Source organism: Canis lupus, chromosome 24 (assembly GCF_003254725.2).
Source record: "Canis lupus dingo isolate Sandy chromosome 24, ASM325472v2, whole genome shotgun sequence".
Classification (NCBI taxonomy): Eukaryota; Metazoa; Chordata; class Mammalia; order Carnivora; family Canidae; genus Canis; species Canis lupus.
This window is the reverse complement of record NC_064266.1, coordinates 44,062,615-44,078,214: the sequence shown is the minus strand read 5'-3', so window position 1 is coordinate 44,078,214 and position 15,600 is coordinate 44,062,615. Positions and strand designations below refer to the sequence as shown.

Sequence of the window (15,600 nt, the reverse complement as noted above, 5' to 3'; positions counted from 1 at the left end):
AAAGTGATTTTAAAAGTAGAAAAACTCACAGAAAGTGTAGCCTGGTGCCTGGCAACATACCAAATACCCAATGGATGTTTGTTGAAACAATGAAAGCTTCTTTTTTCCTTGTTCTGATTCTCCCCTAAGAATTTAAAACCAGAAAAAGATAATAAGACTAACATATTCGGCCCCATGCAGTTATTTTCTTCAAATCACTTGTTTTTAGCACAAAAGGGATAACTACTTGTGATGTATTTTTCCATTATTTTCTTTGTGCAGGAGGTTTTTAAATTAATTTATTCTCTCTCTGCATCAGGTTGTCTTATAATTGAAGATGTGAAGTGTTTGTCTTCCACAGGCTTTCTGGTGATGTCTTTCTGCTGTTAGCATCTTCTTTGTCTATGCTTGTGATCCCTGCCAAATTGCCCACGGAACAGCAACTCAAGTGCATAAATTATAGGACCACATAGGCACTGCTCACATCTCTTTGAGTCTAAATGTCTTAGGACAGAAGTTTTCTTTTTGCAAAACAAACACAATCAAGCCTTGATTAACTAGAACATCTGGGGAACGGGGTAGTCCGGATAATTTAATTTTCTGGGTAATTTCCAGGTAACCAGAAATTCATCAATATTTTCAAAGCCTTAGGCAGAGATTCTTTATACAATTTACTGCTTTTCTTTGCACTTTTAGCAAGGATAGTAGGACATAATGGAAAATTTCAGAGGCAGAATGTGGTTGTGTCATGGCAAGAATGTTGGACTTCAGGGCTGAACTCCAGGTGTTAGTTACAACTAACTCCAACTCAAACCAGGACAAAATCCTCTGGTTCTGTTTCCTCCTAAACAGAAGAAAGCACGAGCCAACAAACTGGCTCACCTTAGTCAAATCTGAAAACTTCCTGGTGCCTAGATCAGTATGCATTCTTTTTCTTTCCTTTTGGCTCTGGAGGTCCAAGGAGACCATATGAGAGTTTGGGTTGCATTTACCCTCACAGTAAAATCCAAGTTCTCGTTCTAGAAATATTTTCTGAATGTCTATGCGACATTCAAACACCTGTTGGCATGGATTTACCTTCCCTTGTCCTAGTTCTTTCTCCTCAAGGTGGAATGAAGAGTAGAAAAACCAAATGAGATTCTGGGTAAACTGTACCATAACCAAGGGATGGCCTACTGTGTGCAGACTCTGGAAGCATGTCCTCATGCACCTGTGATGCCGTGGAAAGGGTGCTGGCCTGGGACATGGAGCCTGGACTCTATTTCGGGTCCAGGGTCATCACCAGTATGAGGACCGAGCTGTTCTTGGGTCTCTCGTGGATTGTAACCTTACCTCCTGAGCCCTGGGCTCTCAACCTCAGTGCTAGTCGCTTAGTGGACTGGATGCGTTTGCATGGGGCTGACCTATGCACACTGCAGGATGTGCATTGCAGGATGTTGAGCAGCATTCCTGGCCTTCACCTACAAAGGCCAGCAGCATCCCTCACCCCAAGCTGAGAAATCCAAACTGTTTTCAGACATTGTACAATGTTCCCCTTTTGTCCAATCACCCTCTTTTGAGAACCACTGCCCTTAATGGTGAGCTCTTAACCTCTGAGAAAAAGAATCCAAGACTGATATCATCAAGGTATCAAATATTTGATGGCTTCTGTCAAGGAAAATTAGGTCTAAAACTGCCTACTTGCTACTGTGAGATCCAAAAGACATTCATCCCTGTGTGCTAGGGTACCTGTCAATCAACATGAAGTCACCATGCTTGCATCAGGATACACCATGACACTAATTGAAGCAACCAAGAAAGTAAGGAAACATATAAGCATGAGACTTGTGAGATCACTCTGCAACATTCTCTGAGAACTGAGGTGGCTGGCACGAAGTGGGATAGATCTTAATATAGAGGATGATTTCTCCTGCTTTACTGAGGATAGTAAGAGAAAAATGTTTATTTGCATTAAACATTTTGAATTAGGGTGAGATACTCTAATACCAACTTAGCACCATCTGATTATTAGATTGTTTATATACCTGTCTGGTTGGTTCATGAATGGACACTCCCTCCTCCCAAATAAAAGCTCCATGGATCCTTTTTCAATCTTATGTCCTCCCATGCCTACTACATACTTAAACATTCAGTAAATATTGGTGAAATAAACAGGATGGAGGAGATAAGTGTTGCTACACTCCAAAATTGGTGGATAGAAACTTCACTATGTGTTTTTGTTCATCTCTGATAATGAGGTAAGGGGTTGGGCCAATCACTCATCTTGGAGTCTTTCTTTCCTCTCCTTGACTAGCAGTAAGCCACTTCATCCGCTTACTTAACAAATGTGCATTAATACCTGCTGGGAGCCAAGCACTGTTCCAGCTGCTGAGAACACCCAGATGAAGACACCATGGACCCTGCTCCAAGGAGATCCCTCCTGGGCTATATATGTGGCCATCTCATTTCCTAGCTCACTGGCCCACTCCACTCCTTTATTGAACAAGAAGAGGACTTTCTGAGTAGGTCCTCAACATATGACCTCTATGTCTATGTGGGGCAGGGGTGGCGGGGGGAATCTTACTTTAAGGAGGACTCCTTAAATCCTTAAAGTAAAGACGTCTGACTGGAACACTAGCATCTAGAAAAAACAAGCCTGCATAGCCAGCCTTTCATTTATAATGGAGTCGAGGCCTCATTTCTGATGAATTATACCCCATTTCACACTACATACACACAGAAGACAACCAGATCTCCACTGCGGCCAGACAGGACTGGGTCACTCTGTCCCAGATGCTATATGTACAAAACTACCAATTTCTTACAGGAATCCATTCACTCATGCATTTATGCAGAAAAACAATTCACTTACTTCTGGGCAGAAATCACCAAATGCTCAATCACAAAGGGTGTTGAATTTGCCTCTGGGAGGGAGACTGAAAACACATGTCAGTCACAGCTGGAAATAAAGTTCCTAGACGCCACAGAGCAAGTCCTTCTACATCCACAGCCCAAAGATCAACAGGCTGTAACCATGCAGGATGCTGGAAAGCTGCTCTCCATGATTCTTGGCACCAAATCCATTTGCTTCAATTTCAAAAGTGTGGAATCATGTCCTTCAGCAGAATTGGTGGTAGTCCTTGTGGTTCAGCATGAATCCCTAACCATGCTTTCCTGTATATCATTTGGTACTCACCAACCAACCAACCAACCAACCACCAGAACAAAAAATGTGTATCACAAGACATTTACGTGACTATTCCTTTGCAACTGAAAGATGTGATAAACCTTTGAACTTGGAATGTTAATTATTCACCTATAAAGTCTGACTGATGAAAATTATCTGATAAACCTACAATTCTACTTCTGGTCACCAGTTCTTTAGGCTTGAAGAAAAAATGGCGAGACAGTTGTGCTTACTAGAAACCAGAATAACTAAAGAAAATAACAATGCACATACCTTTCAAATTCACTTAATGCTTCTGCAAGTGTGAGGGATATACCACTGGCAGTGTGAAGACGTTATTTAACTGGTCCATGGATGAATAATCCTTAATAGTTTAATTTACTTAATGCAGATCTGAGAATAAACAAAACTATCAAATTCAGGCTGATATTTCACAGATATTATTTAAGGCAATAATCACTTCTTTAAGACAAGGATGATAAGGAAGATATAGTACATATACACAATGGAATACTAGTCAGCCATAAGAAAGAATGAAATCTTGCTATCCATGACAACGTGGATGTACCTAGAGTATCTACTGCAAAGTGAAATAAGCCAGACACAGAAAAACAAATACCATATGATTTCACTTACATACACAATCTAAAAAACAAAAACAGACAGATATTCTTAAATATAGAGAACAAATTGGTAGTTGCTAGAGGGGAAGTAGGTAGGGGTATGGGAGAAATAAGGGGATTACGAGGTACAAACTTCCAATTATTAAAGAGTAAGTCACAGAGATGAAAGATACAGCATAGGGAATACAGTCAATAATATTGTAATAATGTTGTATGGTGACAGATGGTGACTACACTTAACATTAGGAATTACTTAAAACTGTTGCATCACCATGTTGTACACCTAAAACTAATATAACATCGCATGTCAACTGTATTTCAATAATAAAAATTTTCTTAAACAGTGTGTGGAAAACAAGAGGAGTTAAACAAAAGTATTAAGTAAATAATATACCCATATGGCAAAAAACATCAAGATGATTCTCAAACGACTGAAGTTTGGAAATACTGGGTTAACTTATTAGAGTTTGATGAGTTAGCAAAAATGCATCTCAGATCCATCAGTAAGTATAGCTGTGCCTTCTGTATTTCCTTTCGTACTTTTTCTCCCCATGTATTGTGTCTCCATTGATTTCAAGTGCCTTCACGAGGTGTAGAGATGTAGAAGACTAATATTGCATTGGTATATAAAATAAGTCTACTTATTCTTATGAAGAATACATCAACTATCTTTGTGAGGAGGCATTGTTTTGAATTACGAATGTTTCCTCTGTTAATGAATAATATTAAATATCTAAGAGACATCGTTCTAAGGGGAAAAGTTTTGGATATTGCACTGTGGATAGTGCCCTCATGTGGCTTCAAAACTTAGCTACATTTAGGAATTTAAAAACACATTTTTAAGTTAAGAAGTCTAAAATATGGCAGACAAGGACACATGCGACACATGGGTCATGGAAACAGCACAAGAAAATATGGTAATTTGCCATTACCTAACTAATCCTTTTGTTGAGTAGAATGGGATACCAATATGGCAGACAGGATGTCTGATTAACTACTTGGACTAACCAGATATTGAATTCATACAGGATACTTCCTGTGATAGTTTTGGTTAAAATGTTAATAAATCACACAAGGCATTTTTCTTTTCAATTTTATTTTTATCAAAACAAAAATAATTTAATCATATAAAGAAGGAGAAAATTTTCAACAAACAATCAAGAAGCCAACAGCTTTCCTGATTATGAACAATCAAGAAAATAGTAAGTTCTGAACAGCTGACCGCATATAGATGAGTCATCCTCTAGGGCTCCAAGTGACAAAGATGGACTATTTTTCCTGGCTCCTTTTTTCTTCCAGTGGTGAAGCAGTATGTTCAAATGTTCCTAGATTTCTTCACATTGAATTATACATGTGCTTGCTAAGTACAAAGCATGGCTGAAGAGAACTGCACAGGTACAAATCTAGCACACAAGATTTTCTGGGTCCTGACAGACACCTATATTTAATGAGTTCTGAAAGATAAAGATGCAAAATTGTGCTTAAATGTCAAGAAATGTAGTGTTTCAAATGCCAAAGAGAACTATGGGAATCACAACTGAAGTGAGGAAGAATACACAAGTTCTGTTTGCTGCAGTTGTAGAAATCTGATCGCCATGGAGCCAGGCAGACCATTTTCTCCTCACCATATTAAATTATGTCTGGGGAGCTGAGCAGCAGCACATTCCAATAATGATGACAGTTTCCATAACTATAAAAATCTGCTGCACCAGGCAAATTTTGTGCAAAATGCAAATTTCTATGCTGGGGAAAAAATGAATAATGTGATCATTCTAAGTAATGAATGTAAATGCAAAGAAATACTTTTTGGCATAAGGCTGCAACTCGTTCATCTTTCATGCCAAGAACTGTGGTCACAATGCATTCTTGCAAGGCTACTCTTCTCATCTGAGCCTTAGAAGAGCGATTTTAGGAAGAGAAAGTGTAACTTGCCCTCAGTTACCCATCATGCTATTGGCAGGGTTTGATTAGAATCCAGAGGCACCCCTCACCCATCTTTTGTTAATCTCTTGGCAAATGAACCACAGGTTCTCTAGGGTTGTGAATCAAAGGGATACTAGCTTCATCCAGAATCTCAAAGGTTATATACATAACAGAAGGGTGAGCTGTCCTCCATCATGCCTTACAGCAAAGAGGATCCAGGTTGTTAAACACCATGTGATTTCAAAAGTCACTTAACAGTACAGGTTGCCAAGGGAGGAGGTGAAACCTCTTTCCTCCATGCATCTTTAATGAGGGATGTCTGGCCAGGTGCAGGTGCAGCTGGAGAGATAAACCAGTTGGTGAGCCTTGAGCATTACAGGTCATGGCACTTGTATACCTTGCCCTGAGAGAACAGCAAAGAATTCAAAGTGCACTTGACTTTAGTCTATGCCAGCAGCCCTGGTGGGCAAGAAACTGAGCACCAATTGGTTAAGATCTTTACCTGAAGGTACAAGAAAATTAACGGCCCAAGGGAGAGAGAGGAATCCCTGTTCTGTAAACTCCAGTTTGCCTTGTTCTGAAATAAATGTTTCCCATCACCACTACACAGTGTGCACTTGAAGAGTAAAAACTGCAGCAATTATCAATGGATAATATTGAAATTTTATTTTTAATAGCCCAAACTGGGTTATAGATTCCTGATAAATGTAGCCCTAGAACTGCATTTCTCTTTAAGAAGCCCCATACGAAAATTAGGATTTATAAAATCAGAGAGTATTTGTTGCTTTATAAAAGGATTCTCCATTTAAAAAGAATTATACTTTAGGAGGATTTCCAATAGCCTACTCCCCTAGAATCACTCAAAATATTTTTTAAAACTTTTTAAAATCCACTGTAATATAGCTTTTCACAAATTCATGCAGATATAAAGTAAGGTGCACTTGTGAACATTGCCACCGCTAGCTAAATGGCCAGCTGATAGGACGGTTTGGCAACCTGCTCGCCTTGGGAAGAGACACAGGAAGTCAAAGAGACAGAATTAGTCTTCCACCATATTGGATCCAGGTTGCAATGTGGCAACCAACAACAGTGGCTCTTAGAAAGACAGAGCTTCCACCACCATCTGGAGGTCAGTGCTATTTGGAGCTATGACTTATTGATTTAGATCAGCAATCCTGCTGACAGCGTAGCAACCACCAAAAAAGAAGTACCTGGAAGATAGTTTTCTTCCCCTAACCAGTGCATCCCCAGACCAAGCAGTCAATTCAGCCTACAGACATGTTGCTTTCCTCTCACAAGGTAGAGTTCTGGTTTTGCTTTTTTCTATTATGAGCCAAATTTATAAACTAGATGATTATACCCCCCAAAATCTCGAACTGTGGGGAAAAAAATCATATGGAGTTTATCTGAGCTCACATTCTTCATGGCGATACTTGATGGAAGGTGTTCATGCTTTGGTTCTCTGCAGGTCCCGGCGAAATGTCTTGTGTGGGGGACGCCTCCCCATGGGGGCCACCTCCAAGCCCCTACACCTCCACAGGTAAAGAAGAGGGAGCTCATCTGACAAGGATTAGAGCCTAGACATGCATCCAGCTCTTCTGGCCCAACTCTGATTCTCAGCTGAAGAAACTGAGGTGCAGAGGGCATGTGTCTTACCCCAAAATTTCCCAGCTCAGTAAGGATAAAGTCAAGCCTTCACTCTCCCTCCAAGACTTGGCCACTTTCCTAGACCTCCTCTCTCATTACAGGGCCACTGGTCATTAAAGGGTAGATAATCACCACATCACTTTTGTTTGGTTCAGAAAGTACATAACAGAGAAAAAGAAAAGTACACAAAGTAAACACCTAGCATCCTTTTACCTCCCTTCTTATGTTTTACATGGCTGGGCCTCAAATTACTTGAATATTTATAAGCACATCTGAAATGGTCACAGACATATGCTAAGTCACCAGAGGAAGCTGATCTTCCATTGAAGTTTCCTATGACTAACTCTAAAATTGGAAAACTCACATGACAATACTTGAAACTTGACCATCCTTGGTCCTGGGCAAGGACGTGTTAAAGTGTGTTCACGTGTGTGACATGCTGTGCTGCTTCTGAAGTACAAGATGTCACATGAGCATCATCACATCAAACACTAAGCCAAAAGAGCTCAGCTATAAATTTCAAATTGTACAAAATCATACCAAAGGCAAGGATAAAGTTTTATTGAAACACAGGAGTGTAAATCTAAGTTTTTCCTCTCCCATTTAAGGAGGAGAGGAACACAGTAACTGTGAGGCTTCGCTCACCCAGTTGGCTGACGTGGCTCAGCTATTTTCTTCTGCACAGGGGCGCATTGGCGTGGAATACGGGGGAATTTGATCTGTGCTGTTCTGACTTGCACAATACAGAGGCTGATTTAATTTGACAGCAAAGTAACACCAAGCCCCCAAAATAAAATTACTGAGATGTAAAACAGCGTCAAAACTCCAATTAGGTTTGTATCCTTGAAGCTTCTGGAGGAAATCTAAAAGGCTCCCGTCACGATGAGCAGGCATCAATTTAAGCTGTAGAGATTACTAAAATGTAACCCTCTAATTGAAATTGCTCAGAGCACAATATGACAGAAAGAATCAGAGAAAAATAAGTGAATTTTTCCCCCTCAAAAAAATGACTCATTACAGAGACTGTTCTATTCACTTTTAACACAGCGTTCCTTTGCAAGAACTAAAAAACCAAGGGTTTTAGAGGCCTCAACAGAAAAGGCACGGGGCCCAAGAGCAGTACATGCTTATGTTGTTGGATCATACGTAAGCACTGGCCATTTGTGTGACATTTAAAGATAATCAGCATTTTACTAGATCATAGGCATTTTGAAGTATATTTACAACTTCCACTGAAGACACAAGTTATTCTAACCAAACTGCAGTTTTTAATGAACCTGGATTTTGTTTCCAGAATGAGCAGATGCATCTTGTTGCCCCACATTCATACCCCATCTCCTCTGCAAGCTACCCCAATTACCCAAGTGTGCTTACCACCTTTGAAGCAAACCCTCAGCTTACTGATGGAGGAAGTCGGTCCACTTGACTCTACAGGTTCACTTGCTCATAAATATGTCGATTGTGGCTGTCCTGGTTAGTGCCATCTTACGGGGTGAGGTAATGGGGACCGATGCAGAGGACGCGGCTGAGAGGCGAGCACAGTCACTGTGTGCCAAGCATCCTTAGACCAGGCTCCATGGCTACCTTTGCCCTGCCTGGCACGTGGTATACCGTGAGGGGATCTGGGACATGGGGGTTGGAGTTGGCTGGGGATGTCTTGGAAAGATCCCCAAATGGCTTTCCTCATATGTAGGTACTTGGTGAAATCGAGTTCAGCTGTCCTGCCAGCCTGACAGTATCTGGTCTCCGACCACCAGCATCGGAAGTGTCACATCTCTATCACTAACCGGTCTTCATCATCACTGCTGGTGTCACTGACTTCCACTCGAGTCTGTTTTCTCAGTCCTTCCAGACCCCGCCTCTTGACCGTTTTTGAAGAGGCTTCAGGGGATTCTCTGGGCTGCCCTGGGTTAGAAGGAACCACACGGTCCTTTACAGCAGTTAATCCAGAGCCTTGACATTTCCCACTGTCATTTCCTAAAGGAGGGCAGGGGATTATCATCTCCCCATACCCGTACCGTCCCCCAGGAGGAAAAAATGTCTTGAGTTCCCCTTCCTCTTGATATGAACTAGCTGAGCCTGGTCCTGATGCTGGTATTTCAAGACGAGTTTTTCCAGTTGACCCCAACAAAACCAAACCTGAAATTCTCTGCCCAGATGAAGGTCTCCCTGGAAGGACTGATGGTGACATGCCCTCTGCTCTAGCTTTTCTATCTGGGGAGCTTTGTGTCAGAGCCTCCCCTGTAGCTCTGTGGTCTTGTGGTTCTACAATGTGAATTCCCAGAGTTGCGCAACCTGCTCTCTCCCCCGGAACACAAATGGCAGCCACACAGGGAACAACATCCTGGCAGGGAGAGGTTCCTTTGGACTCAAAGGAAGAAGGCTCTTGAGCATCTGAGAAAATGTACGGTTTCAGATCTACTGAGACTTGCTCATGGGAGGGCAGTGGCTGGGTCTCCAGCAATCCCATGCTGAGACCTCTGCCTTGACACAGAAGGCTGTCATTAGCTACTGCCACGCAAGAGTCGGAGTGCTCAGACAGTTCTGACCCAGCAGCAATGCTCTGAGGGCAGCGGTCACCATGCCCACCGGCAGCTGGAAAAATCTCCTGCAAAAAAGTGCAAAGGAAAACAAACAGGGGAGAAAAGGTTAATTGGTACAAAAAAACTTGCAGTCAGAAATGTGGTCCTCAATGAAACTAGGTCTTGAGTTCTTAATGATTCTTTACCAAGCGTGAACTTCAACAGGATGCCCTCAATCAGTTCCCATTAATAACTAATTGGTGCATTAACTTGAGTAAAACTCCTTGTTGACACAAAATAGGTTGCGGAGATTGTTCTGTGTTTTTATCTGGCTTTGTGAAAAACCAAATCACTCAATTATCTCCCCATTTCTGAGCATCCAATGTGAAGTTACCACTGCTCATGAGGTATATGTGCTATTTTATAGTACCTTGAACTTCACTTTTTCCAGATGAGCATTTTTCGAAGTGTGGTCTGGATTAGCATTTTTGTGCTTTTCAACCCACACCCCCCATGCCCCACCACACCCCCGCACCTACGCCACCCGCAGTCCTGCCTGGTGGTGAAATCATGTCACAGTGATGTCTTCAGCACAGCAGCATCTCTATCCTACCCAGGTACAAATTAAAATTGTTTTTAGGATTTTTAGTGATCATCCTATCCTTTCAGAGCATGATGTCTGGAGGTGTTTGTGTACCTATTGGGCTTTGTGTGTTGGGTGGTGAAGTGAGTTCTGCAACAAGCAAAGAAGAGCCATTAATCTAGACAACCAATGGACAGAGACAGCTCAGAACCACAGTTCCCACCTTCATGGTTACCTGGTCTATCCCACTGCCAGCCCTTGAACTTGTGCTGGGAGAGAAGCTTCCCGAGGTTTGTCTGGGGCCAGCCTCCTCCTCTCTCTGCCCACAACCCATAGGCAATTCTGAAGCGGCACGAGATGGCTTGTCTTGCAAATTCAGACCTAAAACAGGGAGGCACATTTATACACACTGGAAGCGGTAACATCAGCAAATGGTGGTTCCCTAGGACTTTGTTTTCATGCACATTTCTGAGCTCATTAACGCATGTCTCCCACAATGTGCACAGGAACTCCACTTACCTTGAACCACTTCACACAGTCCAATAAAACATCTCCACTATGCTAAGAAATGGTAAAACCAGTTCCCACGGCAGAAAAACCCCTAAGTTACACACATTTAAAAAAAAAAAAATTTCACATGGCTGTTTTTCACCAGAGCCATCTTCCTGGCCATATTAAGGCCAGGTTAGGTTCATTTCAGGTTGGCTTGAATTTTCTGGCCAGGCAACCAGGGTCAAGGGTAGATATTTCTGTCTCTAGGGCAAATGAAGTTTTGTCTCCATTGAGCTTGGGCACCAAGAAGCAAGGTTGTTTTGGTGTTGCTATTGTTTGGTGGTGGTTATTGTTGTGATCTGGGCAGGGAGAGGGCAGCAAAGATGGAACCTTGATACCATCTACCAAACAGCAGGCCCTCTCAAGGGAGCAGTTGCTTCCCCTCAGGCCTCATCCGCACTCACTTCTCCTTCTGTCCTAGTGGCCTAGGATACAGGTCAGAAGGACCACAGAATTGCACAGAGGATGGATTACATCATAGGATGAGATCAGAAAAAATTCTAGAAGGGCTGTGCCACCAGAGAAAAGCATGAGATCCACTTTCAAATTTGCTTTCATTTTGATTAAAGTTACATATGCACAGAGTCTCAAAAAGTTGAATCTTTCTACTTATTAAGAAAAATAGCATGCTTGCCCACCCACTCACCTTTTCCTGCTTTGGATTCTTTTGATATTTATCTCTTTCACTTTTAATAACATGCTTATAGCACTACTTCTTGATTTTTTTTTTTCCAGTTTGGAGGAGAGCCTATGACTTCTCATGAGGGGGGAGGAGCGTTCACCTCTTTCTCCAGCACCCCTGGATCCAGGACCTTCATCCCTCCCACCCATCACCTATGCACACTTCCCACTCCGTCTCCTCTCAACAGTTATGTAACTATGATGTCATAATTTTGTTTAGGAGCCTATTCAATGTTTACATGTTCAGGACCATGTCTCACTGCTGAGCTGCATAATGGATTGTGACTGCATAATGGATTGTGACTACAGTCTTTCTGGCCAACACTATTTTCCCTGGAGTTAGTAATTACCTTGTTTTTTAATTTTGCTTGGTTGTCCGTAGACCTAGTCCTAAAACCATCCTCCCACCTCCTTCTCAATTGTCTAAGGTTTCGTTTCCTTTCCTTAGAAAGATCTCTCCTGAAATTCTCTGACCCGCCCCAAGTGGCCCACTGTTCCCTGGATCCCCTTCACCCCACTGTGGCACTTCTCCTCACTTCCTGGGTTCCTGGAGCCCCCCAATTCTGTTTCTTTGTTTTCCTAATGCAGTTTCCTGCAGCTTCATGAGAAAGGGTACATGAAATAAAAATGTTTAGACTTCAGTCTGCCACTTGGTTGGGGTGTAACATTCTGAATCAGAATTCATTTGCTTTCAGAACCAAAGGCACAGCTCTGTTGAGTTCTAGTTGTTAAGAAGTCTGGAGCCAACATGATTTATGATTCATGATCCTTTGGGCAAAACCTTTCTGTTTTTTGTCTCTCTGGAAACACCCAGGCCCTCCTTTGTTCAGTATCTCCATGGTCCTGGGTCTCTTTTCATTCATTGTCTGGGCATTCAATGTGTCCTTTCAATCTGAATCATGTCCTTCAGTTTGGGGAAAACATAGTGCTAGTTCTTTGATATTTATTCTCCTGTTTTATCTTTTCGCTTTTCTAGAGCTGCTCTTGCTAAGTTACTGGGCTTTCTCGTCTAATCCTCTTTTTCTTATCTTTTCTCTCCTATCTCCTACTGGTCTTTCTATTTTACTTTTGGGATTTTCCTATTCTAACTCATAATTTCCTATTTCTGCTATCATGTTTTAAATTTCTAAGTGCCTATTATTATTTCTCTCTTTAGAGTATTCTGTTGTTTACTTCATGGCTCCAGTATCTTCCATTGTGTCTCTGGCAATATTAATAATGATTTGTAGCCACTGTTCTTGCTAAAATCTGCCTCTCCCTATGTGGTCTCTCCTTCTTCCAAGTTCCTTTCATTCTCATTTGTTTTCATCTTCCCCATTCATATTAAAGACTGTCCTGAGGTATCCTGCAGTCTTAAATATCCGCCCACATCTAGGAAACCGGCACCATACAACTGACTGGGAGCTCTTTACATGCACACTTTGTCAACCAGGGCCAGCCTGCAGGGTTATCTGTTTGCCATGTTTAAGTGGGAAACCCTGAAATAATTTTCTGGGTCTTCACAATGACCGGTCAGCTTCTGTGCGAGGAGTCTTCCAATCTCCTGACTAGGAAGTACAGACCTGCTTCTTATATCTCGAGGGGTAGGTTACTAGATTAGAAAGTGCATCAATCCTGAGCAAATCAACTCTGAAAATCTATAGGAAAGTGCAACGGTTTGGGAAAGGAAGTAGTCATTTTTCCTTTAATACAATTTTCACTTGAGCATATTGACACAGAAGCAGGCTTCTGGTATTCCATTCATTTGCTCAACAAACATGTCTTGGGCCCATTCACGGAAACAAGGCACCATGCTGCTCACTCCCAAATCACTGAGGAACAAGACAGAGGTGCCCTGGCCCTCAAGAGCTTCTGCTTCAATGGGGAAGATAAATGAAGACCAGTCACCTGATAATTCCCAGTTGTGCCAGGGGTCAGGAAGGAAATGAACATAGGGTGAGGCTGTCACAGAGAGTAAATACCAACAGGAGGCTATGACAGAGACTCACAGTAAACAGGAAGGGAGCATGTTCCAGTCACTGTGAGCCGGGGCTCAAAAAGAGAGTCACAGAAAATGAGGCGCACAGGACAGAGAGTGGTAGGCAGGTGACTGTTGCCCACAACTGAGTAAGACCTCTCTGAAAAAGCAACACCTGAAATGAAATTTTCAGGGCGAGAAAGAACCAGCCCCTGAACGCCATTCTGGGTGAAGGAGGAACAGATACACAGACCCTGAGGTGGGGGACTGAGGAACCAGTAGAAATTCATTGTGGAGGAAGGACGGTGAGCCCCAGGGAGGCAGGAGACACAGTGAAGGGGAGGAAGCCAGCAGCGGCTCAGATTTTGTAGTGTGCAGGTACCTGTGGAAAGGGGCTTAGATTTTATTCTGCATTCACTGGAACGAAACCATTGTTTCAGGCAGGGGGTCCCCATCTTCTCAAGATGTATAGAGCTGCTGTCTGGACACTGGGGCTTACCAGGGTAATCTAGTGGCCAGATGAGAAGGTTAGCAAAGTCAGTGGACATCAAAACAGAGAAAATGGATGGATTCCAGCTATATTTTCATTCCCCCCACAACCACTGCCCACGAAAAAAATCACCAAAAGATAATAATGATGATAAACATTTCTATAGCCCCCTGGTTTACCAAGCACAAGCACCTCACTCTAAGTGGATTAAGCTGTGTCCTCACAGTGACAAAACAACCAGACAATTCATTCAATTCAATGAAGAAGGAAAACCAATTAGTATAGAGAAAATAATCAGATTGGCCAAATGTCTTCTCAGCAGGTTGTTTGGATTTTGAAGCTTAACGGAAAGGCCATGTGCGCATTTGACCAATACTTTCTGACTCATCTGAGAGCATGAAGGGAGAAAATCCATTGATTTAATTTCCTTTTGACCTACAGTCTACAGAGAAAAGTGAGTTATCTTTAATAATTGTGAAAAATGCCCAAATAATGTCACTGAAGTGTGTTAAACTAATTTGGATTATTGAAAAAGGATGCTAACTCGCTTTTAAGTGAACAGCCCTTTTCAAAAAGTAAGTAGTGCCCTGGCCAAATGTTACAGCACAGAATGTGATCCTGTTTAGGGCACGGCATCACTCTGTGAATCACTTCCTGCATCTTCAGAAATTATGGACTCTGCCATCTTCACACAATCTTCAGAAATTCGACCACTCTTTCACAGTTACGTGAATCTTCTTAAGAAACTACTTCTCATCTGAGCTCTGAGTGCCATTATGTTCTCCCCCGATGAAAGTCTGTGCTTTTAATAATTTCCCTCAGAAATAATTGCCAAGCCATGCTGAGAGGAAGAGACTGCTTAAAACATTGTAGCAAATTTAGCCATCTTGAGAAGGCTACCGAAACTATAAAATAATTAGAAAGAAAATGGAGTGAAGCAGGCTGATGAAACTCACAGAACCGTCGACCTCTTCAGTGCAATGCTAATAGACATATTACTCAAATATCATTATCAAAAAAATGTAAATGGATACATTTCCTTTGGTTGCCCCAATACACCAAAAACTCCATCAATTTGGAGACCAAACTCTGAATTATATGTAAGGAAGGGGTAAAAATGAGTCTACCATGTTGGCCTTCTAAGCAAGCTACAAGCATGAACAAAAACACAAGAGTGATCTCCTAGACTATGAGCTGATTGGAGATTAAATGGTTTAGGAGCATCTGTGCCATTGAAGGATGCACAACGTGTTAATAAGAAAAATTTGTAGTTTCTTAAAACAAGCTGGGTAGAACTTATATATATATAGTTATAGTTATATATAGTAGTCACTATATCGGCAGATGTTTGCTCATTTATTCAAATGTTTGTTGAACCCGTTTTTCTGAGTCCCTATTTGTTGAGCCCTTTTATGAGCCCATATTTTTAAGACTAACTATTCACTGAGCCCATATTTACTGAGTACTGAGTACAGCC

At 41.9% G+C, this 15,600-nt stretch overlaps 1 protein-coding gene across 1 annotated transcript; it reads right to left on the bottom strand.

Annotated features, from left to right (window-relative positions):
- Positions 1-8,583: 8,583 nt before the first annotated feature.
- On the bottom strand, positions 8,584-11,849 carry LOC125753494 (zinc finger protein 831-like). The gene is made up of 3 exons (XM_049100343.1): positions 11,642-11,849; positions 10,679-10,824; positions 8,584-9,946 (listed from the first exon to the last, which is right to left on the bottom strand). Exons 2-3 carry the CDS (start codon positions 10,775-10,777, stop codon positions 9,107-9,109), a joined length of 939 nt encoding a protein of 312 aa, XP_048956300.1. The 5' UTR covers positions 10,778-10,824; positions 11,642-11,849; the 3' UTR covers positions 8,584-9,106.
- Positions 11,850-15,600: the final 3,751 nt, after the last annotated feature.